The 24,302-nt window shown below is 37.1% G+C and overlaps 2 protein-coding genes across 3 annotated transcripts in view; one reads left to right on the top strand and one right to left on the bottom strand.

Moving 5' to 3' along the window:
- Nucleotides 1-7,743, top strand: part of LOC127415784 (growth arrest-specific protein 2-like) — a 53,753-nt gene extending 46,010 nt beyond the window's left edge. For both annotated transcript variants that reach the window (XM_051654707.1, XM_051654717.1), the window contains exon 8: nt 3,991-7,743. In XM_051654707.1, coding sequence (XP_051510667.1) covers nt 3,991-4,200 — 210 coding nt within the window. In that variant the 3' untranslated portion in view covers nt 4,201-7,743. The remainder of the gene's footprint in view (nt 1-3,990) is intronic.
- A 115-nt stretch (nt 7,744-7,858) lies between these two features.
- LOC127415246 (transmembrane protein 178B-like) lies at nt 7,859-23,565 on the bottom strand. Its single transcript, XM_051653920.1, has 4 exons — nt 22,912-23,565; nt 12,340-12,453; nt 11,926-12,063; nt 7,859-9,391 (listed from the first exon to the last, which is right to left on the bottom strand). Exons 1-4 carry the CDS (start codon nt 23,306-23,308, stop codon nt 9,141-9,143), a joined length of 900 nt encoding a protein of 299 aa, XP_051509880.1. The 5' UTR covers nt 23,309-23,565; the 3' UTR covers nt 7,859-9,140.
- Between the last annotated feature and the right edge of the window lie 737 nt (nt 23,566-24,302).

The following is a 24,302-nucleotide window of genomic DNA, read 5'->3' as shown; positions in this document are numbered from 1 at the left end:
AGGGTTGCAAGATAAGACATGCCAACCCCAATCAGAGCTTTACACTTGCACAAATTGGAAATATTCTACCCAGTGTTCATCTAGAGCAGGGGTATTCAATTAAAGTTCCAACCATCTACATTTCCTTCCCAGCGAAGGTCCAGACAATAACTTACATGATGTCAGTAGTCAGTATACTGTAGCTATGAAATGACACAAGGAATGCTTAATCAATTTTATGGAATAGTTTTTATAAATTTACAAGTTGGCAGCAATAGTACTTTGTAAAAGAAAAAAATCATAACGTCAAAACAGCCTCTTCAAAATTAGGCAAGGATTATTTTGGGCCCCAGAGACAAAGCCAAAGTAGTGGGGTTTGGGGGATCTTCTACCAAAAGATTAAAATATTTCAACGAGTTCATCAATCAAGAGCACTTTGTTATAAATATTAAAAGATAAAGTCCACTGTTCATTTTGAAGCTGAATGACAGCAGTCCAGTATTTGTGTTTGAATATTTTTAGATACCTAAGTGGCATAGCAGGCCTTGTGACTAAAGAAAGATACATTATGGGGGTTCAGGGGTATCCCCATGAGAGAAAATGTAAAAGTCTGAATGGACCGTTTTTATATTTTCCTTAAAGTGAAAATCTACCAACAACAAACAATGTACAGCACAATATTAAAGCTTAAAATGATGTTAGCTAAAGTTAAGTAGGCCTATAAATTGAATATAAATATCAAATAATGGAAACATTCTCATGAGAACTCCACTATGCTAGTAATATCACATTTCTGGTTGTTTTTCCTTTCCATCTATGTCTTTAAACATGCTGATCATAAAGGCAATTTTAGGCTGAAAAAAACACGATAGTTTAAAGGCGCTCTGGAAGCACATTGTCCTGTCACAAACCTGGTTTAGCTGAATGGTCGGATTCATTTCAGACACATGAAATTTAATTCACTTTGCTTCATTCTTGTTTTCTGCAGTGTGTTTTAGCGAAAGACGCCAGTATCTATATTGCTGCTCACTGTATTTTTCTGCTACTGCCTACTGTCGTTAAAATAACCACGTCTAGCAATGCGCGCTGAGTGCGAAAGGGTATAAATGAAGCGTGTTCTGTAAAAGAGAAAAGTATTCGAGTATACAGTGCTGAAAGATCAGTGGTATCTACGCCCGAGGGCTTGCGTTGTACGTAGCTCCATTGTTTTGTCGCGCTGATCACTTGAAGTGCAGAAACAGTGAGATGGGTCAGCCGATGTCATGATGGAACCAAGCCGGGGTCCGGACCGCAGGTCCGCTAATTGGAGACTGACCACTGATCTAGAGGATGTGTACTATACTCTACCAGGCCCAGTTCAAATGAGGCAGGCCTACTTTTTCAGATGGATCCAGAGGCTGCCATCTAGTAGTCATACAACGGCACAGTCACTCTCTTTCACATAAATATTTCAGTGGAAGAAAAAGGGAGATGAAAAAAGACTCAAATCAATCCTGCTGTCCTCAAGGATATAATAGAGAATGAGGGATAAGGTGAGGTAAGGATTGATTTGAAGGAGAATAAGAAGGAATCTGCTTGGAATTTGCACTCGCAGGCTGTTCAGGACATTCAGCATCCCACTGTTTATGCAAGAACAAACTGCCCTGTCAGAGTATACCATTATTTCATTACTTTGTGATTTTCACCAACCAAACATATATTCTCATTCTGTCACCACTGACTCATAACTTTTTTATTTGTGCACAGGTCAGCAGCTCTGAAACTTGACTGACAAGCAGGCTATCCTAAAATAGGCTAGTGAGGCTACCCCCTTAATCTTGGTTCTCTTGTGTATTTGTTAATTCTAGCTCATCCTCACCCTCTCTGTCAGCCCTGACATTTTAATCTGCTTGGAAACAGCTGAGACTGATCAAACTGCATGTTAATTAGAATTACCCGGCTTGGCGAATGTGTGAGTGTGTATGAATCCCTCTATTAGGATGCATCAAGCTAAAAGGGTTTGGAGGGGTAGGAGGGGCAAAACATATAAATCTGGTTGTATTACCAGCAGTTTAACAGCTTTGTTAAAGAGGGTCAAGACTGATAAGGTGGAGGGGAGGAGGGAATAGATGACTGGCAGTGCCTCAGGGGAAAGGGACATTTCTCAAGAGACATGACCCCTTCCTGTGCTCTCTTTCTTTCTTAGTTTCAATGCATTTCTGTTTTATGTTTTGTTGGATTGTTATTGCCTGGAAGCGGTTGCCGTGGCAGCAATGCCATGCTAGTGAGATCTAGAGTTCAAAGCATTATAGGTGTATATTTGAAAAGCGTGCGTGCATGTGTGTGTGGATTTGTCCTGCACTGGTGCTCAGCTGGTGCTATGAGGCAGTGTTTCTTTAGGCTTAATGAGATTTTAACAGCATATTCTCTTTCTTTCTCTCTCTCTCTCTCTCTCTCTGACTGATATAATTTCATTACATCTGCTGCATATTAGATGTAGTCTTTGAATATTTTATATATGAAGGAGGGGGGTCTTAGGGAGATCAATTATAAAAAATAAATAAATAAATATAACACCAAGGGGGTTTTTCTTCAAATATTCCCATGCAATGCAGAGATAGCAGTTGTTTAGTTATACAGTTAAAATGAAACAGAAAGAATCCACTAGCCACACAAATTTACTATGTGTGAAAACAATTGCTATATTATTCTATAAAGTATGCTTAAAAATATTAAAACATGCTGTTTAGCAACTAATTGTTTAACCCTCAGGGACCCAGGCATTGATATTAAAAAATGTATCTTCCTTGAAAGTGTTGCTAGGAAGCCACTGAGATTTAAAAATGAAAATTATTGTAAAAAATATTTTGTTTTGGGGTGAATCTTGGAAAAGCAAGGCTTTAAGGGTTGTAATGTTTCTAGACATTAAGTAGAAGTACTGAATTCACGACACAGTTTAACACAAATGTATATGAAAAATAATTTATTACAAGGAGTAAATTCATGAACAGTTAAGAAATTTGACTATTTTAAACTAATGACTAAATTGCTATGGAGTATATATTTACTGGTTTAATCAAAATAATAAAAAAAACAATACCCATCACTATGTAATGTAGTATATTTGTTTGACCATGAATACCATAAAAAAAATAAAATAATTTTTTTGGATGATGGAGCAACACAGAAAAACAGTTTGACCACTAATGCCCAGCATTTTATTTTTATTTTTTTGGTGTGGATTTTCTCCCCTTTTCTCCCCAATTTGGAATGCCCAATTCCCAATGCGCTCTAAGTCCTCATGGTGGCGTAGTGACTCCGGTCAATCCGGGTGGCGGAGGACAAATCTCAGTTGCCTCCGCGTCTGAGACCGTCAATCCACGTATCTTATCACATGGCTTGTTGAGCACGTTACCGTGGAGACGTAGTGCATGTGGAGGCTTCACGCTATTCTCCGCGGCATCCACGCACAACTCACCATGTGCCCCACTGAGAGTGAACCACATTATAGCGACCACGAGGAGGTTAACCCAACGTAACTCTACCCTCCCTAGCAACCGGGCCAGTTTGGTTGCTTAGGAGACCTGGCTGGAGTCACTCAGCACACCCTGAATTTGAACTTGCAACTCCAGATGTGGTAGTCAGCGTCTTTACTTGCTGAGCTACCCAGGCCCCACTAATGCCCAGCATTGCATTTTTGCTACGCTCTCAAATTTATGAAAGTTGATTTTTTTGGGGGGAAATGTAAACATCAGTATACTAGTAAAAAGTGTTAGCAATTGTGTCAATAGTGTGTCTTTTTTCCCCCTCCTTTTTTTTTGTGTGACTTTAGCAAACGACAGTTTATGTGTATTTTTCTCCACCAAAACTGCTGTTGTGAGCGTCACCTATTGTTAAGTGTAGTCTTTACCTGTATTTAATGCATATTATTTATTATTTAATTGCTTTAAGTGGATAATGGCTCCGCTAGGTCTCTAACGGTTAAAGTTGTAATCCTTGTGCATTCTCTTTCTCTCATACTCTCTTTTCCAGATGTTAAATGATAAACATGCCATGGTGCGAGTTGGTGGTGGATGGGAGACCTTTGGTACGTACTTGCTAAAGCATGACCCATGCAGAATGACTGTGATCACAAGGCCTGGAACCAAAACCTGCAAGTCTAACGGCAAGTCCCCGGTCAAGAGAGAGCAGTCACGGGACAGTTATCTGGTCGTTGGTACTCACTCCCACTTTAAGAAGTAAATCTATACGTTCTGGTTGGCAAGAGTGACTCACTAACTCTGTCTCTGTTAAATCAAGAGTAGACTGAATACAGACTTTTTTCTGTGGGAGGGAAGCAGCCCAGGTGTCTTTTTAAGCTTTTAATTCATCTTTCCTTTAATGTTTTTTTTTTTTTTTTTTTTTTTGTAGAGGAAAAGGAATGTTGATGTATGTTCAGCAGATTGTTCTTAAGGAGTATGAATATTTTAATAAACATCTCTCCTTTTATTTACAAATATTAAGAATATCTCCATCTCTCTCTTCTGATGTGAAATTATTAAAAAACATGAAGGGCAGGATCTCAAATATCAAATACTTTTTTGGGAAGATTGATTTCTTTTTACCTCTTGTTATTTTATTGAAACATTTAATGTTTATGGAGGCCATGTGCTGACTGTTTGAATTTACAGAGACAAAAATCTCATGTCTTTGAGGATCTATTCTACTGTAAATGGAGTTTGACAATGTTCCACAATCATCCTCTAGGTGGCACTCTGTATCAAATTATGAACTGTATTTAGAACTATGCATGAAACTACTGCAATACAATTGCTCTGTGTAGAAGACTGTCTAGAGGGCTGAGGACATTATATAAACTGGGTAGATTACTTCTGAATTGTAATCTGGTACTGATTACAATTGTATGAGTATAATTTTAGTCAGTAAAGTAATCTTTTGGATCACAGTTGTAGGTAATCTAATTTGATTGCTTTTGAATTACTTCTGACCTATTTTTTTTATTTGATGTCACATGCATTTGAGTAGGATGGTACCATTTAGACATAATGCTTAAATGCATTAAAGAAAACATATGATATTGTGTGTGTGTGTGTGTGTGTGTGTGTTTTACTCGCTATTTATCTGGCACTTAAAATGTTCTTACTCATGAAACTTTGGCATTACAAACACAATCCATTTGTGGTAACGGATCAGACCAGTTATATTTGTGAATCAACGTCACCAAAAAAATGGTGGCAAAAAGCTTTAAGATTTAATGTACATTTATGAGCTGTAGGCTGATTTACAATTAAAAATAAAAATATTTAAAAAGTTTACTGCATTTTCCTGATTAATTTGTAATCATGTAATACATAAAAACTAACTGTAATCTAATTACCAGTATTTTAAAATGTATTTGTATCTAATTACAAGTATTTGATTTTTGAAATCTGATTATGTAATTCAAATTACATGCACTCTTTTATTTCCAACTGCCAGTTTCTCAGTTTTTGTAAACACAGGATTAGTAAAGACACCAGTAAATCATTTCTTTATGGACCACACTTTGTGTACAAGAGCATTGTCATGCTGGAACAGAAAAGGGCCTTACCTAAACCATTGCCACAAGTTGAAATCTCACAATTCTATACAATGTCACTGTTTGTTGTAGCATTAAGATTAGTCTTCACTAGAATAATTGCAATAACCAAACCTGTTTACTGTTGAAGGGGCTGTCCACATACTTTTGGCCAAATGGTGTAGATGGCATGTACTTAGCTCACATAGCAAGCCAAATTCAAGCCTGGTGGCCCTCTTCAAAATATTTTGATCTTATTAGTTTTATGTTCAATGACCTCTGAGAGAAACTTTTTGTAGCTGTGCATTATCAAAGCTATTAAATCTAACCATCACATTCCAAAAATATATTTTACCTTAGCTAAAATATTTAAAAAAATCTTAAATTAATATGACGTCATCATGAAATGCTACTAACATTTTATTTCTTAAAATAAAAGTCATTGTAAAAAATGGACACAAATCTAAATACACTACAAAAATGAATCAATATGTCAGCATGCGAGAAAATGACGTTTTTCTTTTTTTCCCAACTCCAATTATGAGACGATCCAGTAAAAACAGCTCATACCCAGAACATAAATTAAAAGTGCTGCTACTTCAACTGCCAAATAAAATGGCAGCTTTTATAAAATGTCTCTTATATCCAATTCTGTCAATACTTAATTAGAGATCACACTCCACACAACACTTCCCTATGTACCTGAAGGGTTTATTTTTATTATTAGTTTGGCTCTGCTCTCCTTATGTCAATGACTGAAATGATTACACTTGGCCACATTGCTCAGAAGCAACATACAGACACAAAATGTTTGTGCCAATCAGCTAAACAGTCATTTATTCTGTTATTCCATTGAAGCGCCACAGTATATTACTCAGTTTACCCTCAGATGACACCAAATGTAAATCACACATTCATTCCTCCAAAAATGCATACAGTATTTGCAGTCTTAAATGTCTCACCATAACTATTGCATCTACCCCTTGCCCACCTTGAACATCAACATCAATACATTGTGCTCAGAAACTGGTCTGACTTCTGTGGAGATCTGAGACTATAAATGTACATTTGATCAGGACATGTGAAGCATCGTTAAATGATTTACAGTAACTGTGCTTTTCTCAGTAGCATCCTCAATAAATAATATCCATTGGTGAGAGCAGAATAAATATGAATTATTTATAAAAATGGGTAGAGACACACTCACTTTTAGAAAAGACATTACTAGATAATTATTAGATTTAAGCCTCCAATCCAGTTAGGGTTGTTTAAAATATTGTTTGGTTGTTTCATGATTTGTACAAACATTACGTGATGTAAACATTATAGCTTATCATGTGCCATATTTTAACCACCCCCCAAAAAACACGATCCAACCAGGTGGCTCAAAACACCTGGGATCCATCCTCTAGGATCCACCTACTCTAGTCATTAATTATTCTGGTCCAAAAACTAACTTGTGTAAATTGTGTACATTACACGCTTTCTGACTTTGGAACTTATTTCACTCTTTGTAATTTAATATAACACTGAAGTCCCTTAGTAGCCTTTAATAATGCGCGCAACCAGAACTTTCAGTTTATCTTGGATATCCAAAGTTTTCCTGACCAACCACTGGGCAGCACCATGATGATTCTCATTACTGGACTGTTTTCTGGTTCCGTTCTCCATAATAAGCAATGGAATAACTACCAAAACAAGCGATCAAGATTGAAAACAATAACCATTTTAAGTGTTAGTTGGAGTAAACATGAGTTCAGACTCAACTTGTGCAGTTGTTGTCTGTCATAACAATTCAAAGTAGTTAATGATATTAAAGGGATAGTTTACCCAAAAATGAAAATTCTCTTATCATTAACTCATCCTCATGCCATCTCAGATGTGTATGACTTTCTTTCTTCTGCTGAACACAAACAAAGTTTTTTAGAAGAATATCTCAGCTCTGTAGGTCCATACAATGCAAGTGAATGGTGGCCAGAACTTTGAAGGTCCAAAAAACATTTAAAGGCAGCATAAAAGTCAACAATACGACTCCAGTGGTTAAATCCATATCTTCAGAGGAGATATGATAGGTGTGGGTGAGAAACAAATCAATATTTAATTCCTTTTTTACTATAAATTTTCCTTCCGGCCCAGTAGGTGGCAGGGAAGAATGTGAAAGTGAAAGTGGACATTTATAGTAAAAAGGACTTAAATATTGATCTGTTTCTCACCCACACCTATCATATCTCTTCTGAAGACATGGATTTAACCACTGGAGTCATATTGTTGACTTTTATGCTGCTTTTAAATGCTTTTGGACCTTCAAAGTTCTGGCCACAATTCACTTGCATTGTATGGACCTACAGAGCTGAAATATTCTTCTAAAAATCTTTGTTTGTGTTCAGCAGAAGAAAGAAAGTCCTACACTATCCCTGTAACATAACTAACTTCGAGCCATCGCTTCATGTCATCAACTCACACGGGTGAGTCACTGTCAACAGACGGTCATCGTGACTCTGTAAAGTATTGGCACTATGTATCCACACCTTTTTTATTTGGCAATATTTACAAATTTAATATGCTAAACATCACATTATGTGCTAAAAACATATGCCGAAATGAGTGAAAACACTGGAGACCGGAAAACGAAAACAGCCTTCAGCCTTCTGTAAAAGGTGGATTCAACAACATTCAGTTGTGGTATCAAGGTGCTGAGCTCCTGAACTTTCATAACTCTGATTTCCACCATGTTGTGCTCTCAACAGCAATACTTCGTGACAAATTCAAAAATAACCCCCACAAACATTTTTAAACAAATTGGGTCAATAATTCACATGCCATTAAGTAATACATTTGGTCAAATTACTTTGAACAGCAACTGTACCACAGACCAAGCCAGATCACCAATCGTTACAATCACAACAAAGAGTGAAAAGGCTTAATTTGTATCCAAGCATAATTTCAAAGGTAGACCTGAAATAATAATAAATAAATAAATAAATAAATATATTTTTATACATAGACTCTTGAGGCCTTAGGAAATTTGCTTGTCAAAGCTCTAGTAACAGATATATGTGTGTCTCTCTTTTTCATTGCTTTCCACAGCTATAAGAAAACATGTTTTGTCATGGATTTGTCTGTCCTCCTGACATCTTTTGAAATTATTCTGTGCAGTTGTGAGATTGTGAAAAGAGAGCACCATTTTAGTAGGAATCCTCTTGAAGAGAAGAAGACAGTCGCTTTTAGCTTGCCTCTCTGTCATTATGCAGAGAGAGAGAAGGAGAGCAGTGAAAATTCTCATTGGGTTTTGTGCCATCAGGGGCCAGAGTAAGACATGTGAGAGGGTGGAAGATACTCAGTACAAGTGGACTGTGCGTGTGACTCCTTTGTCTCCATTTGCTCTGGTCATGCAGGACAGCAGTGTCTTTAAATGTTCGTACAATTAACTAAATGATGTACACAAGTTGTGTTGAAAGTGGTGACTGATCACTTGTAGAAGGGCCAGAAAGCCCCCTGAGTCATATGAAAAGAGCCAGAGTGATGATCTAGTCATTATACTGTATGAATTAGTCAGAAGTCTTTACATAGATGCTGTATACATGTTGAGTAGATGTTGCAGCAAGGTTGCTCCAGAAGTCTTTGATCACACTATCCCATTTTCGTGCCTGGACTTGTGAACAGTGGTGCGGGCCAAGGGGTTGCTTAAGGAAGGGGCCAGTGTGCATAAGAAACCAGCCAGCAGGGTGAGACCCAGTCCGCCCCAGGCACAGAACATGGACCAGCCATACCCATGACTGATGTCCTCTGGAAGGCCGTACAGGTAACGAGGGTAACGGGACAGCTCGAAGTTAATTCCCGCCACACATGTACAAAGGGAGATAATACAGCAGGTTCCTGTCAGAGAGGAAATTATTCAAGATGTATCATCAAACATGCATGAAACAAGCCTCTCCTTTCAGATCACAAATAGAGAATCCAAAGAGCTTGTGCTTTTGATCTCATTTCAGAGAAATTTTGTATTTTCACACAATGAAATATGAGAACTAGCCACTAGATGGCGACAAAATTGTTTTCAACCAGAGACTATTTAGCAGAGACTGACCACTTCTATTAAAATGAATGGCAGAAATTGGAACGCCCAACAGGAAGTCCCGCCTTACAAGTTAAAGAGCCAATCACCTATTAGATACAGATATCCCGTCAATCAACTCGAGATGTGCCTTAGCTATACACGCCTGGAAAACCGCAGAGTTTTTTGCGTAATCTGAGGTAAAGAAGCACAATTTATGATTCCAGCCAATTTGAAATATGTTCTTTGATCGTAATCTTGACCAGCCGTTTTGGAAATTTCAGTGTTCCCTCATTTAAGTAGATGGGAGCTGCACTTTAATGACTGGAAATAGCTTCCTGGGAGCATTCCAAAGATGGCTGCCAGTGGACTGACTTTCTAGAAAGACTTTGATTCAACGCACTATGCTACAATCTGGTCTAATAGAATCACATTACTGTACCTACAGTTTTGTTAAATGATTTTCACGTGGATTGTGCCAGTTTCTTGGTGAAGTAAAAAATAGAGGTGCTAAATCAACAAACCTTTCACACAAATCATGAGTAAAACGGCAGATTATCCGTTCACAGTGGTATCTTATGACATCAAAACACTTATACTTTAGCGCATGACTTGTAAGGTGAAATACATTTTAACATTTGTCCATAAAACATTTATGTTTTTCATCTAAAATTTGCTTGTATGGCACTATCGGTTAGGTTTAGTTCTAAGGTTTAGATTACCTAATGCGACGCCAAGGGCGGGCATTTGGGGGCAGGTGCTCACTGTATGCACTGCAGTCTCAAAATCTAATTTTGTCGGTGCTGTGTAATGATTCTGAGCAGCAGCAGCAGCATGGATATAAGAAAGTGGTTTATAGAGTCATTATTAAGTTTGACCAAAATCAACAGAGTGCAAATCAGTGTGGAGACGTAAGTGAGGTTGTAGAAGGAGGTAACGGGCCTAACGGAACACAAGGCATCGTCATCGTCAGAGCAGCAGGTGGGCATGCTATCGCGAATACTAACAATAGTGGTGTTGTAATTGGTGTTTCTTTTATTTGTGTTTCATGGTTGTTGTTTTTTTTTTATTGTGTTGTTGGAATTGAGCTTTTGATGTGCCGTTTCATGTTTACGAAGTGTATAGGCTTACACAGGACCGTAGCAAGGTATTCTGGGCCCCCTGACTGTATATTGCTCTGGGACCGTTTCCTATTAAAACATACTGTTTAGAATTTGTTGTGGGGCCCTTCTGGACCTGTGGACCCTGAGAATTATTACCACTTTTCACCCCACTAGCTATGGCCCTGGGCTTACATAAATGCAAATAGCCTGTGGTGTAATTTTTACCAAAAATGTATTATCACAATTGTTGTAGGCTGGAATGGATCTTGTTTGTATGGTGTTTTGTCATTCTGAGATGTTTTATTATAAAACTTTATATAGTCTATTTTGATTTTAACTACTGACTGGGTTGTCTTGTATTGTGGTTTGGACATTTTGTTTGGTCTATCTCTGTGTCTCAGATCATTAAAAAAGTGTACACACTCTATATGTTCTTGCGACAGCCCTATAGGGAGATCACTTTTGTTTATTTAAAACTTGATAGAGCATTAACCTTCAAAATCCCATCTGTTTGGGAGAACATTTAACTCACTTTTAGCGCCAAACAGTGGACATTTCACATTGAAACTGCCACGATACATGTCATGAATCACGTAATACCATTTTGCAAAAATGTAGTCACAGTCACTTCATTTTCATGAGATCAGAAAGCTTACATCGGAAGCAAAGTAGTCAAGTTACAACCCGATCTCATGAGAAGAATTCATACGAGTTGGCTAAATCGTATGAAATCGTATGAGTTGTAAACGTGCAAATACTCGGATGTATAATGCAGAAGTAAGTGAAAGTCCCGCATGTCAGATATTGTGTACATGCTTATGAATTTTATGCCGTAACCCAAACGTAACAAAGTAATTGTCGTGTTGTAGAAGGAGACGATGGAGAGTCACCTGATTGATTGGCTGTTGCATAAGTCATACCAGCCAACTCGTAGGAATTTGTATGATTTCTCCATGAGATCGTGTTGTCAAGTTACATTCTACAGAATCCTCTCTCTCTCAAGCACATAAAGACACAATATATCTGTCAATTTTCAATTTCAATTCAATTTCAAAATACTTTATTGGCATGAATGTTATACATAAAGTATTGTCAAAACATCAATACACACAACAAAAGCAGTGACAAAAAAAGAAAAGAAAAAATAGTAATAGTAATAATGCTGAAATAAAATAATAAAATAATAATGCCAGTAATGTTTTACTGGTGACTAAATGTAAATTAAATGATAACTACTTGAAATCGCTGTCTCTTACCGCCCATGAGGAAGAGTAGTCCAGCTACATACTGCATGAGATCATGTTCTTGGCAGCATCCAAGAACTCCAACGATCCAGCCAAAAATGATGATAGAGACAGCCATGCCCACAAACCCTGCTGTCATCCTGCGCAGATCTGCAGCACAAAACACCAACATTAAGCCCCTCCAACTATCATTCGGGGCTTGTAAGCCTTGATCAATTGTTTCATGTTAAGTACTTTGGCATTAACAATGCTTTTCCATGTCAATTCTTTTTTTATAAATATAAAGAACTATAAAGAACTGTTCGAACTCCAAGTCATGAATTTTGTAAATCTCTAGTGGACTTTGAAAATGTGCTGTATAAATAATGCTCATGCATTTAAAGACAAAGCTGACACATGTTTTGAAAGAGAGACTGTCAAACTCACGAAGGGCATGCCACTCATCTTGCCGGATGGTCTTGGTGATGTTGACAGGAAGATTTTGTGGCAGGATTGAAGAGGTGTAATGGTACTTCACAGGGGTGCATCTCTGAATCAACCCTATTCGAACAAAATATAGAATAGTGAATTGTACCAAAGTATTTTCATTAGTGACATTTACAGTGACTGGTTATGAAAAAGCTAATTGCTCTGAGGCTTAAATCTCCTGAGGAACAGCAGGTCTGCTGTGATCATAAAATGCCACAAAGGGCACATACTTGTATTTACTTTAATTAAATTATTTCCTGGAGAGCAATTAGGCACATAATAAAAATGTAACAGGTCATAAATGTCATGATTTTAAGATTTACATTGCATATGTCATTTTGGAGAACCTCAGGCTTCATAAAGGAACATTCTTGAATCAATACAGGTTAAGCTCTCTCGACAGCATTTGTGGCATACTGTTGATTACCACAAAAAGTAATTTCGACTTGTCCCTCTCATTTATTATCAAAAATCTGGGTTACAGTGAGGCACTTACAATGGAAGTGAATGGGGCAAATACGTAAAATTAAAATACTGTTTTAAATGTATAGCCACAAGACATAAACAATATGTGTGTTGACATGATTAGTGTAATAAAATCGCTTACTAACCTTGTAAAGTTATAGCCAATTTTACAACCAAATAATTTTTTGTGGTAATCAACATTATGCCACAAATGCTGCTGATTGAGCTTAAATTGTATTAAACCTGTAATATTCCTTTAATAACAAACATACTTAATTTTAAAAAGTAATAAGATCTGTGAAATTCCTCAGTGAACTGGACAAGTTTGTTTCCCCTTGAAAGTACAAAAACGTATATTGTCACGTTTTATATTAAAAATAAATTTGTGTGAAACAGAGAAGCATCAGCTTGAATGACATAAGTGAAAGTGTGTCCTGAGTCAAGCAACCAGCTGTGAGTTCAGCGCTGATTGCCCTTCTCACTGATGAGAATCTAAGCAATCCTGTACAGGTAACTGTGTACCTCAGACTAATACGTTTTTTATGAAGCATTTTATGAAGCCGGAAACCATTTAGTTCAGACAGAAAGCATTTTGCATCCATCTGCACTGTTTTTGTTTTTTTATTGTCAATGTAAACATGTGCTACATGGATGCCTTTGACAGTTGCGCCGTGTCTTGTTGTTTTTCCAGCGTCAGTGCCATGTTAAAAAGAACATTAACTTTTAACACGTGATTTTCTTTTATTCAAATTAGTTTCATTTATTGAAACAAATTTGACTAGCTTTTAATGCAATAACATGTTCGGTTTGATCAGCCCCTTAAAAAAAACTTTTTGCTGCGTTATTTCTAGCATTTTTCAACACAAGAAGCAAGGTGTTTTGTCTGTTTGGCCCCTTAGACTGGTGAAAGGTGAGCAGAAAGTCATCAAAGACCTGCACAATTAACTTTACAAGAAGTATGTTCAGGTGCAAGGACCATTTTTAGCCTTATGGCTATAGACCATATAGACCCAGGTACAGACCGCAGTCTGGGGCCCCTTGCTGGCTTAGAAGCCCTAAGTGGTTGCTTATACAGCTTAAAACTAGATATTAGACATTAGAAATAAAAAATTAGACATCCACACATTCATCTGTTTCCTGGGCAGAGTAAGCACAGTTTCTGGAGTTCTTTCTCACTTTACAATAGTGATGGCAGGAATTAATAATTAATAATAATAATTAATAATTCTCTTTATTTATCACACATTATACATTTGCACATATATGGTGAAATTCTTCTTTTTCACATATCCCAGCTAGGCTGGGGTCAGAGTGCAGGGTCAGCCATGATACGGCGCCCCTGGAGCAGATAGGGTTAAGGGCCTTGCTCAAGGGCCCAACAGTGGCATCTTGGCAGTGCTGGGGCTTGAACCCCCGACCTTCTGATCAGTAACCCAGAGCCTTAACCGCTGAGCTACCACTGCCCTCATTAGGTGCACAGAAATCTTGTTTTGAGTGCTACACAAGAACTAATGATGTGTGAGTATAGCGTCAGTAGCGTGCAGATATGCAAATTATCCATATGCTTTCTCTGAGGCATCATAGAAGATACACAATGATTGCTGACTTATCTGCAGTAGTCCAATGAGGCTTGATTGTAGGTAGTTGGAAGATAGCTTGCTTTCCAGTACGTGGAGAAGGTTGTCTGATATAAAATTTTATATTTTATAAATTACTCCATTCTTTTGATTTTCTCATGTCCACCAAAACAGGGTTCTCATAGAAATTCTAAGAGACAGAAGCTTGTGATGCTTATCCGGAAATTTGATGATTAAATCCAGTGTTCCTTTTCAACACGGTATGGTAGTGCAGATCTGTTGTCATCTCTCATCCCATGCTTGCACGCTCTGCTCACACATACTGCATACCCAACATGCAATATGCAAATGAAAAGGATGGTGACTGTTAAAAGGTCCATTTCCCACAGTTACCCAACAGCCTAAAGATGTTGATAAACCTTGAGGTTGCAGGGGAGAAAAATGCTGTGTTCTGTTTCTGTCAATGATCTGATTTTCAAGAAAGTTGGTGGGCCCCTGCACCACCCAGCACAGATTAGTGTACAACACTACAGGAACAATGGGTGAACTAAGTGCACTGGGCTTATGGGGTTAATATGATATAGGTAGTCAAATGTAATAAAGAGCATACATCTACATCTCTTTTGTTCATCATAGACAGGAGTGCTCTATTAAGGTCGACTCAGCTGCTGTGACAACATCTGAAATTCCGTGCTGTACCTTTGGGTTTTTTATTATAGACACCTCAAATGAACCAGATGCATGTTGGATTGGATATCTGCACAGATTGTAGGCTGCTCACTGTGACCATTTCTATTAGACTGTAGAAGATGAGGTTCTTTCCAATCAGTCATCTGAAATTGCGTATGTATCTAGGCTTCTTCTACCACTCTGGAAATGGACCACCAAACACCAGCATCATTTTACCTGAGTGGCTTGCATGTCATTTGTAAATCAGATTATATGTTGGTGAGAACACTGACTTTTATGGTTTACTAAATCATGCATAACCAATGAATTTTATTCCTTACAGGCTGAACAGGGTTTTTCAAGGTACAGTTATCCTGTTTGTGTTCTCACCCACATGAACGTTATTTTTAGCATTCATTCAGCTGATGATTTGGTTTGGGACTGATTTGTAGTAATCAGAGCAGATATTCATATGGTGTTCATAAGTGTTAAAACATGCATGGTATGGTTTGAAACACTTCCAGTTTTTAGACATTGATGGTGATGGAAGACATGGAGCTGCTTTCTATGTCTGGATGCCTCTATATCTCTAGGCCTCTCTACACATTCATTTTTTAGCAGTGCAACAGCACACTGTCTGAGAAGACCAGCATTGCTGGCCACCAACATTTCTTGTGTTTTGGATGCTGGCCTACAACAGGCTACTTAACTATTCAGCGAGAGTTCCTTGGTCAACCTGCTGGTTGAAATCCTAAATCACAAATGAATTGCAGACAGTTTTTGCAAACCTGTTTAGCATTTTTTGTAGCATATCCAGCTGTAGTGTTAACCCTGCCCACTAGGTACTGACAGCCAAAGCAGAGTTTCAAACACAGCTTGGCCATGAAATGTAAAGTGCAGAATTTCAGATTCCAAAAATAATGACTGTTTACAAACAGGTTTCCCAAACATTATTACCACCCCTTCTGCCCCACAAAACCGTCGTCCTCCATTGTTTGGACAAATTAGCTGATTTCCCACTAAACAGCTTATGAAAAGTAGCCACACCCCAAACACTTGCTATTGGTTGAGCCACACGCTGACATATCGAAGTGCTCCGGCAGATTGCCACAGAGCCACAGTGTTTAAACTAATTCGAAATCAGTCTACAGCTTTACTTATATTTGTCTCTCCAAAATAAACTGGCATAAGAAAAATATTTTAACATCTAAAACACACTAATACACACTTCATTTATAAGAATAGCACTTTACCAAAAAAGTACATTTGCTCTCTTGTTAAACATAATATAAATTTTCACCATTATTTATACGGTAAAATCACTTTTTATGCCTACATCTGAAAAAAATAAAAATAATATTTTACTGTAAAATTACATGTATTGTCTTGTTAAATATATTATCTTTTTTTTATTTATTTATTTTATGTTTTTTTACTGTAGCTTTTTAAAATCCCTCTTCCATTAAAATTCCGAACACATTTTTAACAGTGTGGCAACAAAAAAACTAAAACATATTCTTTTCCACCTAGCTTGTTTTTAGAGTAGCACATTATTATCAGGTTTGAATCTATCACACTCAGAGAAAGAGAGCTAATCTAGGATGACATTCATGGTCTGTTTAAATTAGACTAACAGCAATGTCATTCTGAGAGACTTTACGATTATAGGCATGGGCTTGCATCAACATCAGTCAACTGGATTACCCTAAAATCATTAAGAACATGTTGGGTTAAAGGCTGAAATAGACATATTGTAAATTAGACAAAACAAGGGAGGAGAATAAAGGTCAAGGATAAAGAAGAGGATGTGCACACAGTCTTTCCAGAAATGGAACTGTGTACAGTACATAATGTTGTCATTGTGCTGATTTGTTGCTGTACAGCTCTGGAGTGAAACTGTTAGTGAGCTGGGCTCAAAGCAAATTGTGTCATATCTTTTTTTTATCTGTCAAGTCAATTGTGGAATCATGTTCTATGTCATAACCACAGACATATCAAAGACACTGAAATTCAACTGTTCCTTTGAAGGAAGTGCATATATTTTCTTCCTCTAATTTGTTTATATAAGCAATGACACAAGGAGGTTAAGATTAATATCTGTGATATCTGATGGAAAGTCTAAGAGAGACTTGAATAGTAAACAACAGCTACAACAAAACAATAAACAACACAGAACAAATCTTTAAAATAAATTTCAGTTTTGCATATTGCACACTGATGTTAATGCTTTTTAATCATAAATTGGTTGATTTAAAGAAAGAGATACAACTGTGTATGTTGGCATGTAATGATAAATCTCATTAAACTTTTTAAAGCATTTCAACATGTTTCTAGCGTTTTAACCTCTCATCTTCTCATTATAACAGGCTCATTGCATATATTGCATTTATCAGATTTAGTCTGAACAATTTCAGTTTCTCCAAGCTTCATCCAAGTATATTTTGTTAGATTTAGAGTGTTATTTTTGTTGTTGTTGTTATTATTGTAAGTATTAGGATAAGTAAACATGTGTTTTGAAGTGTTTCCTGTCTTTTAAGGACCAAACAGTTAATCATATGCTAAATTTGTTTAGGTCCTTGGAGAGCATCACTAACAATAATGAACAATGTCCTGCCTGCTTTATCTAAATTACCATGTTGAAGGGTAGGTGAATATACTGGGCCATAAATCTGGGCAAAATGTTATCCAGGGTGTTGGCTCACAGTATAACTGGAGTGGTTGCACACCATCGCTACTTCATCATTCATGACATCTACACAGCCACTTAGGGTGACCTGGGAAAATCAATAAACAAATTATTGATGAAGATACGGTCAAGTGAACAATGTGCTTCCTCTTTCAACCATTCATAAGAAATGGCTGCTCTAAAAGTGTACACTTAATAATTGAGGTGTGAACACAATGTGTAATGGGATCTTTATCAGAAAACACCAAAATGGTGGAGAGGGGTGCTATAAGCCTCTTATTTATGAGATCATATGACGAGGGGAAATATAGTGTTTGTTTTAATAAAATTGTAAATAATATTCCTTTGGAGCTAATTATCTGCCAAACAATGGGATTTTTTTTTTTTTACCTTGGTATTATCTGAGTAGGTCATACATTGATTGAAAATAAATTACACCTGAAAAGTGTATTTCTCTGTCCTTTTGTATATATAGATTTTTTTTTTCTTTTGTTTCTTGCACATATTTCTTGTCATTCTGTAGAATCCTACCCCATCTAGTTTTTAGGCCTTATAATTAGATTCACTTTTTGTTCCTTTATTATCTTCCCTTAAAACATGTATCTATTTAGGCTACCCATCGTGGCCATGTGTCAAAAAGTTGCAAAATGCACTCATCACAAGCTATGCCCCTGATGGCATCGACCCCTGAATCTGTTATACAGAAGACACACTCAAAAACTGAAGTCATTACCTTTCCTTAATTGAATTTGAGAACGTTTTTGAAAGTAAATGTATTCTTTCATTCAGATAAAATCAGTTTCAGTCAACCAACATAATTTAGTTGGATTAGGTCAAATCAATGTACTATAGTAGTTTTAACTCAACTTTATTAGATTCGTCAAAATACATTCCACCATGAAAGCACATAACGAATACGAGAATTATATTTCTTAGCCAATTGTGCCTTTTTACTGATGATTCATGGTTATGTTGTTTTATGTTATTGTTTAATTTAATACATTTTCTTATGTTGGTCCAACATTATTTATTTTAATCATTAGTATATGCCAGGTGAGCAAGTGTAAAGACAGTGAATCCATTGCATTGTCAATTTGATTGCAACTGCTTATAAGCAACACTTGAATCAAACATCACTTGAAAGTGAGTCCATCCTCAACCTAAGCACAAGCACCAATCTTTATACGCCAATCTATACCAATATAACCGAACATTAAACATAAACAAATCTCCTCCTATTCTCATATTGCTCAAAAATGCATAAAATAACATTTAATTTCAACATTTGTTTACCCCATCCATGCAAAGCATACTGGGAAATGGAAATCACCTGCCCAGTTTCACCAATGCTACAAAAAGTATTTATGTAGTTGCCACTCAAATGGATTAAGTAATTTTACAAACTGAATAGGATAGAAACCAATGGAATAAAGTTGTGAAAAACTTTTCTAGAATTGTGTTGCTTTAGTTCATTTTAATTAAGTAAACTGAACAACCTGGAATAATCCTTTTTTTCTCTTCTTTTTCTTGAGTGCAGGAATGCCGAATTCTACGGAGTCCCTTAGAGGACAGGGCGGGATTTTTTTTCTTTAATAGTTTTGTGTGCCCTCGTAATAGTTTGTGTTCCCTCGCAGTAAGTTTTGAGTGCCCTCGCAATAGTTTGTGTTCCCTCGCAATAAGTTTTGTGTTCCCTGGCAATAGTTTGTGTTCCCTCGCAATAAGTTTTGTGTTCCCTGGCAATAGTTTGTGTTCCCTCGCAATAAGTTTTGTGTTCCCTCGCAATAAGTTTTGAGTGCCCTCGCAATAAATTTACCATGGTTTTACTAAAATAACCATATTTTAACCTTGATATTCATAGTACACCCATATACTAATACAGGGTTCCTACAGCTTAAGGCAAGTTAGATTTAAGACTTTTTAATGCCACTCAGAATGAAATTTAAGAACAACTTTACAATAACCAAAACTACATCAATTACTTAGGGTTAGGGACAATTTTGCCCAAATGTTTACTGACATAAAACATGACTTTTTTTGGTCCAGTGAAAAAAGTTAGATGATCTACTTCAAATGTAATACTTTCTAAAGTGGAACACATGGAAAACAATAATATAAAACAACATAACCATGAATCATCAGTAAAAAGGCACAATTGGCTGAGAAATATAATTCTCGTATTCGTTATAAGCTTTCATGGTGGAATGCATTTAATGCATATTCAAAATACACAACTAAAAAGCCAATAATAATGTGTCACTCAGAGGCAAATTTCTTGTGTGTGTGTGTGTGCGCGTGATGTGATATCTGATGGTATCAGATGGTAATACCATGGGGTACTCTGAGATATCATTACCATATTTATGTACTATTCTGTATTTACATGGTGCTTCAAAGCACTTCAAAGAATACCATGGTCCTATCATGGTAATTTGATATATGATTACCATATGTATATACTGTACAAAAAATACATTTAAATGGAGCTTCAATGTAATTCAAAGAATACTATGGTACTATGGCACGTCACTGTATGATTGACTAATTCATTTACCATTGTCTTAACATAGTGCCCCCAGGTAATGGTACATGTCGAAAAAACATGGTTATGCCATGGCAATTTTTCGTGTAGGCTAGTAAATGTTTTTTGGTGGTAAAATGTCTTTACCTGCAGAAGTCGTTCACAAGCTGAACACGTGTTTAAATTAATAAAGACTTTCTTCATTACTGGCAAATGACAGGAAGCATTTGCAGGTTTGGTTTCCATTGATTGTAGATCCACTGCAACCAGCGTTATCTTAATTTCCCGTATTTTAGAATATTCCGTGAGCTTGTTTACAACTGAGATTAGTAGTTCAGCAGCGCGCGCGTGAGCTTTCGGAGTCATTCAGATTGAATCACGAACCGATTCATAACGTTTTGCTACCACGTTTGACCAATTCATTGTAAAGAACCGACTCAGATGAGCGATTCATTTGTGAGTCGGATATCTTTAGTTCTGATTCAAAACTGGCGATAGTAAACACCGGTGTGAAGTATGATGTAGCTTTTGTTAAAGCTACCGACCTACTTAGTCAAAGATACAGCTTCGCTACTGATTTAAAAACTAGCGAAGCTACCACCTCGCTACTCAGAAATGCAGTATTTTTAGCGAAGCTACTGCCCATCACTGGTAAATAGACATTTTTCATTGAATTTACACTTCCCAATATCGTCGCTAGCTGGCATAAAGTGCATCTGCTCTGAGCATCCCGGCCGCAAACAAAATATGAGTGTTGTTGGTTCCGCTATCCTGATCTGAGTGACGTTAAAGTGAGAGGCATTCGGTAAATTATAATTAAAAAAAAATAAATAAATAAATAAAAAAATTAAAAAATATATATATAAAAAAATAGATGTTAACAATTATTTTGAGATTTTAAATGGCAGTGTCAGAAAAACGATTAATAAAATCCTACTTCCCATGTCTTGGCATTTTTAAGACTTCTGAAAGATTGATTTAAGACATTTTAATACCAGTTAAGACCTTATTTTTAGATTAATGAATTCAATGCCTTTTAAGGCTTTTTAAGGAAACCTGTAATACAGGAAAACAAAAACTATGGTAATAAAAATAATTATTATGTGGTTATTTTGATTTTACTACAAATACCATGGTACCATGGTGTTTGTAGTAACACTAAAGTAACCACAAGATTGACCATGGTTAAACTATAGTAAAACCATGGTTACTATATGGATACAGTATAAAAACCATGGTTTCCGCCAAAAAAAACATGGTTACTTACTTTTCATAGTTACTACAATTACTATAGTAAAACCATGGTTTCCGTCAAAAAATAAAACAAATACATAAATTACAATAAAACAACAACAACAATAATAATAAACGGTTAGCCTAAAACAATCATGGTAATATTACAATAGAAAAACATGTTTTCCGTCAAAAACTATGGTTACTACAGTCTGTTGGTAGCACTTTATTATAAGATTACACTCGTTAACATTAGTAAATGCATTAGGTATAACAATAAACAAATATTTTTTTACAGTATTTATTCATATTTGTAAAAGTTAGTTAATAACAATACAATTTACCATTGTTAATGTTACTTCATAGTACATTAACTAATGTAAACATCTCCAACTTTTGATTAAAAAAAAATTATATGTTGAAATTAACATTAACCAAGATTAATAAATGCTGTAAAAGTATTAATTATTGTTAGTTCATGTTAACTAATGTTGTTTATGTTAACATATGGAAACTTATTTTAAAGTGTTACCACACTATTACTATAGTAAAACCATAGTTAAACTATGGTATTTGCATAGTAAAACCATGATACCAACAAAATTATTATTTTTATTACCATAGTTTTCGTCTTCCTGTATTATCACTGTGGTTTCACTACGAATATCATGGTTAAAATATGGTTACTGTAGTAAAACCATGGTAATTTATTGCGAGGGCACGCAAAACAATAAATAAATAAATAAAATCCCGCCCTGTCCTCTAAGGGGCTCCGTAGAATTCAGCACCTTGGAAAGCGACAGTTATTTGACTCGTGCTCTTTCACATTTTCCACTTTTCTCTTTAGATAGCTTTTCAACTGAATTTAATGAAGAAAGTGTACCTACTACACTGTGGTCAATGCCACATAACGGTACAGGAACAACAGGAAGAACCTGTGGAGCCTTATAGAATGACCAAGTCAGTTGCATTGATGGAATATTGAGGGAAATAATCATGAGTCGAACGTTGGATTCTGGTTTGCAGAACGTTCCCAGAACAGACTTTCTAACCTTCTTTTTTGGTTGGGCAAACAAAAACAACAAGTTTACAAAAATAGAACGTTCTATTGAGGTTTTTTAAAAAAAGTTCTAACCTTTATTTTCAGGAATCCAATCTGCAGCCCTGCTTTACGTCAACAGCCAAACTACAATCCATGTCTTGTTCTGATCCTTTGTTTAATTAATCATAAAAAATAAAAATAAAACAACAACAACAGAAACGCTGGATGACCTGTGGTTCCGTTCGTTTCTGAACAAAACGGCCAGTCAGTCCCAGAGAAATTTTGATTTCGCAATGAGGTTGCTTCTTGACAAAGCCCCCCAAACAGGGAATCGCCTCACCTTTGTAAATTAGATCATCGGTCTCCAGGTCAAACCCTTCGCGGTGACACTTTCTCCACAGACCGGAGATCGTGGAGTTAAACTGGCGGCTGCAGTGAGACTCCATAGCCGTCGCGGAAGCCACAGCGTGCCGCTTCACGCGAGAAGACGGTTCTCCAACCGCCCCCATCTCTTTCCTCTCGTAGCCCTTTGGAGGCATCTGGAGAGGCAAGTTGTGATTTGAGATGTAAATGTATCCGGGATCGTTACGCTTGTTTGCGTAGTTCTTACAACGCTCGCGGTGCCGCCGAGCATCCGTCTCGTACCAGTAATCGGTGCAGATAGCCATGGCCAACAAGACCAGTGCACACAACGCCAAGAAAAGCCCAGCGCTGGTTAATATCTTAATGGCGGCCATCTTCTTCTCTCGTTGGAGAGCCCAGACAGACGCGCGCGCGGTCCTCCCTCGGCAGCCGTTGTGAAAGGTGAAACAAGAAAACGCGCGCCAAATATCTAGTTGCCCTCGGACGCTGACATGACTTGGCTCGATGCTTTCTGTAGTTGTTCAGCGACCTGGCAGATGTTCTGCTGCTGGTTCTCCACCATCTGTTTTGGTCTTGAGTAAGGAGAGGGGAGAGATGAGGAAGAGGAGAGACAATGCGAGGACTAGTACTGTGCGAGTGGAGGTTGGAGTGAGTGTAATGCTCTCTCTTTCCTCTTGGGCCACAGTGAACTGAGAAGAGATCAGTTAGGTGCCTCAGGAACAGGAGAAATAGTGATAAACATTATAGGCTAATTTAATAATTACAAACTCCAGTACAACATCACAGATGTGCAACACCAATACAACCAGCAGTTAAAATGTGTAAATAGCTTACTATTTATTGAATAATTAATTCAATCTTTTAATGCGCTTTCCCTCTCTTTGATATTTATTAAACAAGATAGGCCTTAAAGTTTTATTGTTACACCAGTAATGATTAAAAATAAGGTTCGATGTGTAATGGTAGCTAGCTGGTAGGTAGCTGTGCAGTGTGTAAACCCCTGGCCTCAAGAGGGGCACTAGCGACTGACGCAAGAGGCTATAACCTTTAGCCTCCTTGTTAGGGTGCCCGCCTCCCATGCCGGAGACACTGGTTCGAATCCCGCTCGGAGCGGGTCGAGCAGGACTGGTTACAGTGGTGCCATGACCCGGATGGGAGTGAGGTTAAGGGGGACGAGTGTAATGGTAGCCAGCTGGTGTAAACCTCACTCCCATGGCCTCAAGTGGCGCACTAGCGACAGACGCTAGAGGCTGTAGCCTTTAGCCTCCTTCTTAGCACGCTGCCTCACATGCCTGAGATGCCGGTTTGAATCCCGCTTGGAGCGGGTCAGATAGGACTGGTTACAGATGCATAGTTAGGTATCTCAAA

The sequence above is a fragment of the Myxocyprinus asiaticus genome, chromosome 2 (assembly GCF_019703515.2).
Source record: "Myxocyprinus asiaticus isolate MX2 ecotype Aquarium Trade chromosome 2, UBuf_Myxa_2, whole genome shotgun sequence".
In the NCBI taxonomy this organism is placed as follows: domain Eukaryota; kingdom Metazoa; phylum Chordata; class Actinopteri; order Cypriniformes; family Catostomidae; genus Myxocyprinus; species Myxocyprinus asiaticus.
The sequence above is the reverse complement of the archived record's forward strand: the minus strand, read 5'-3'. Positions and strand labels throughout refer to the sequence as shown.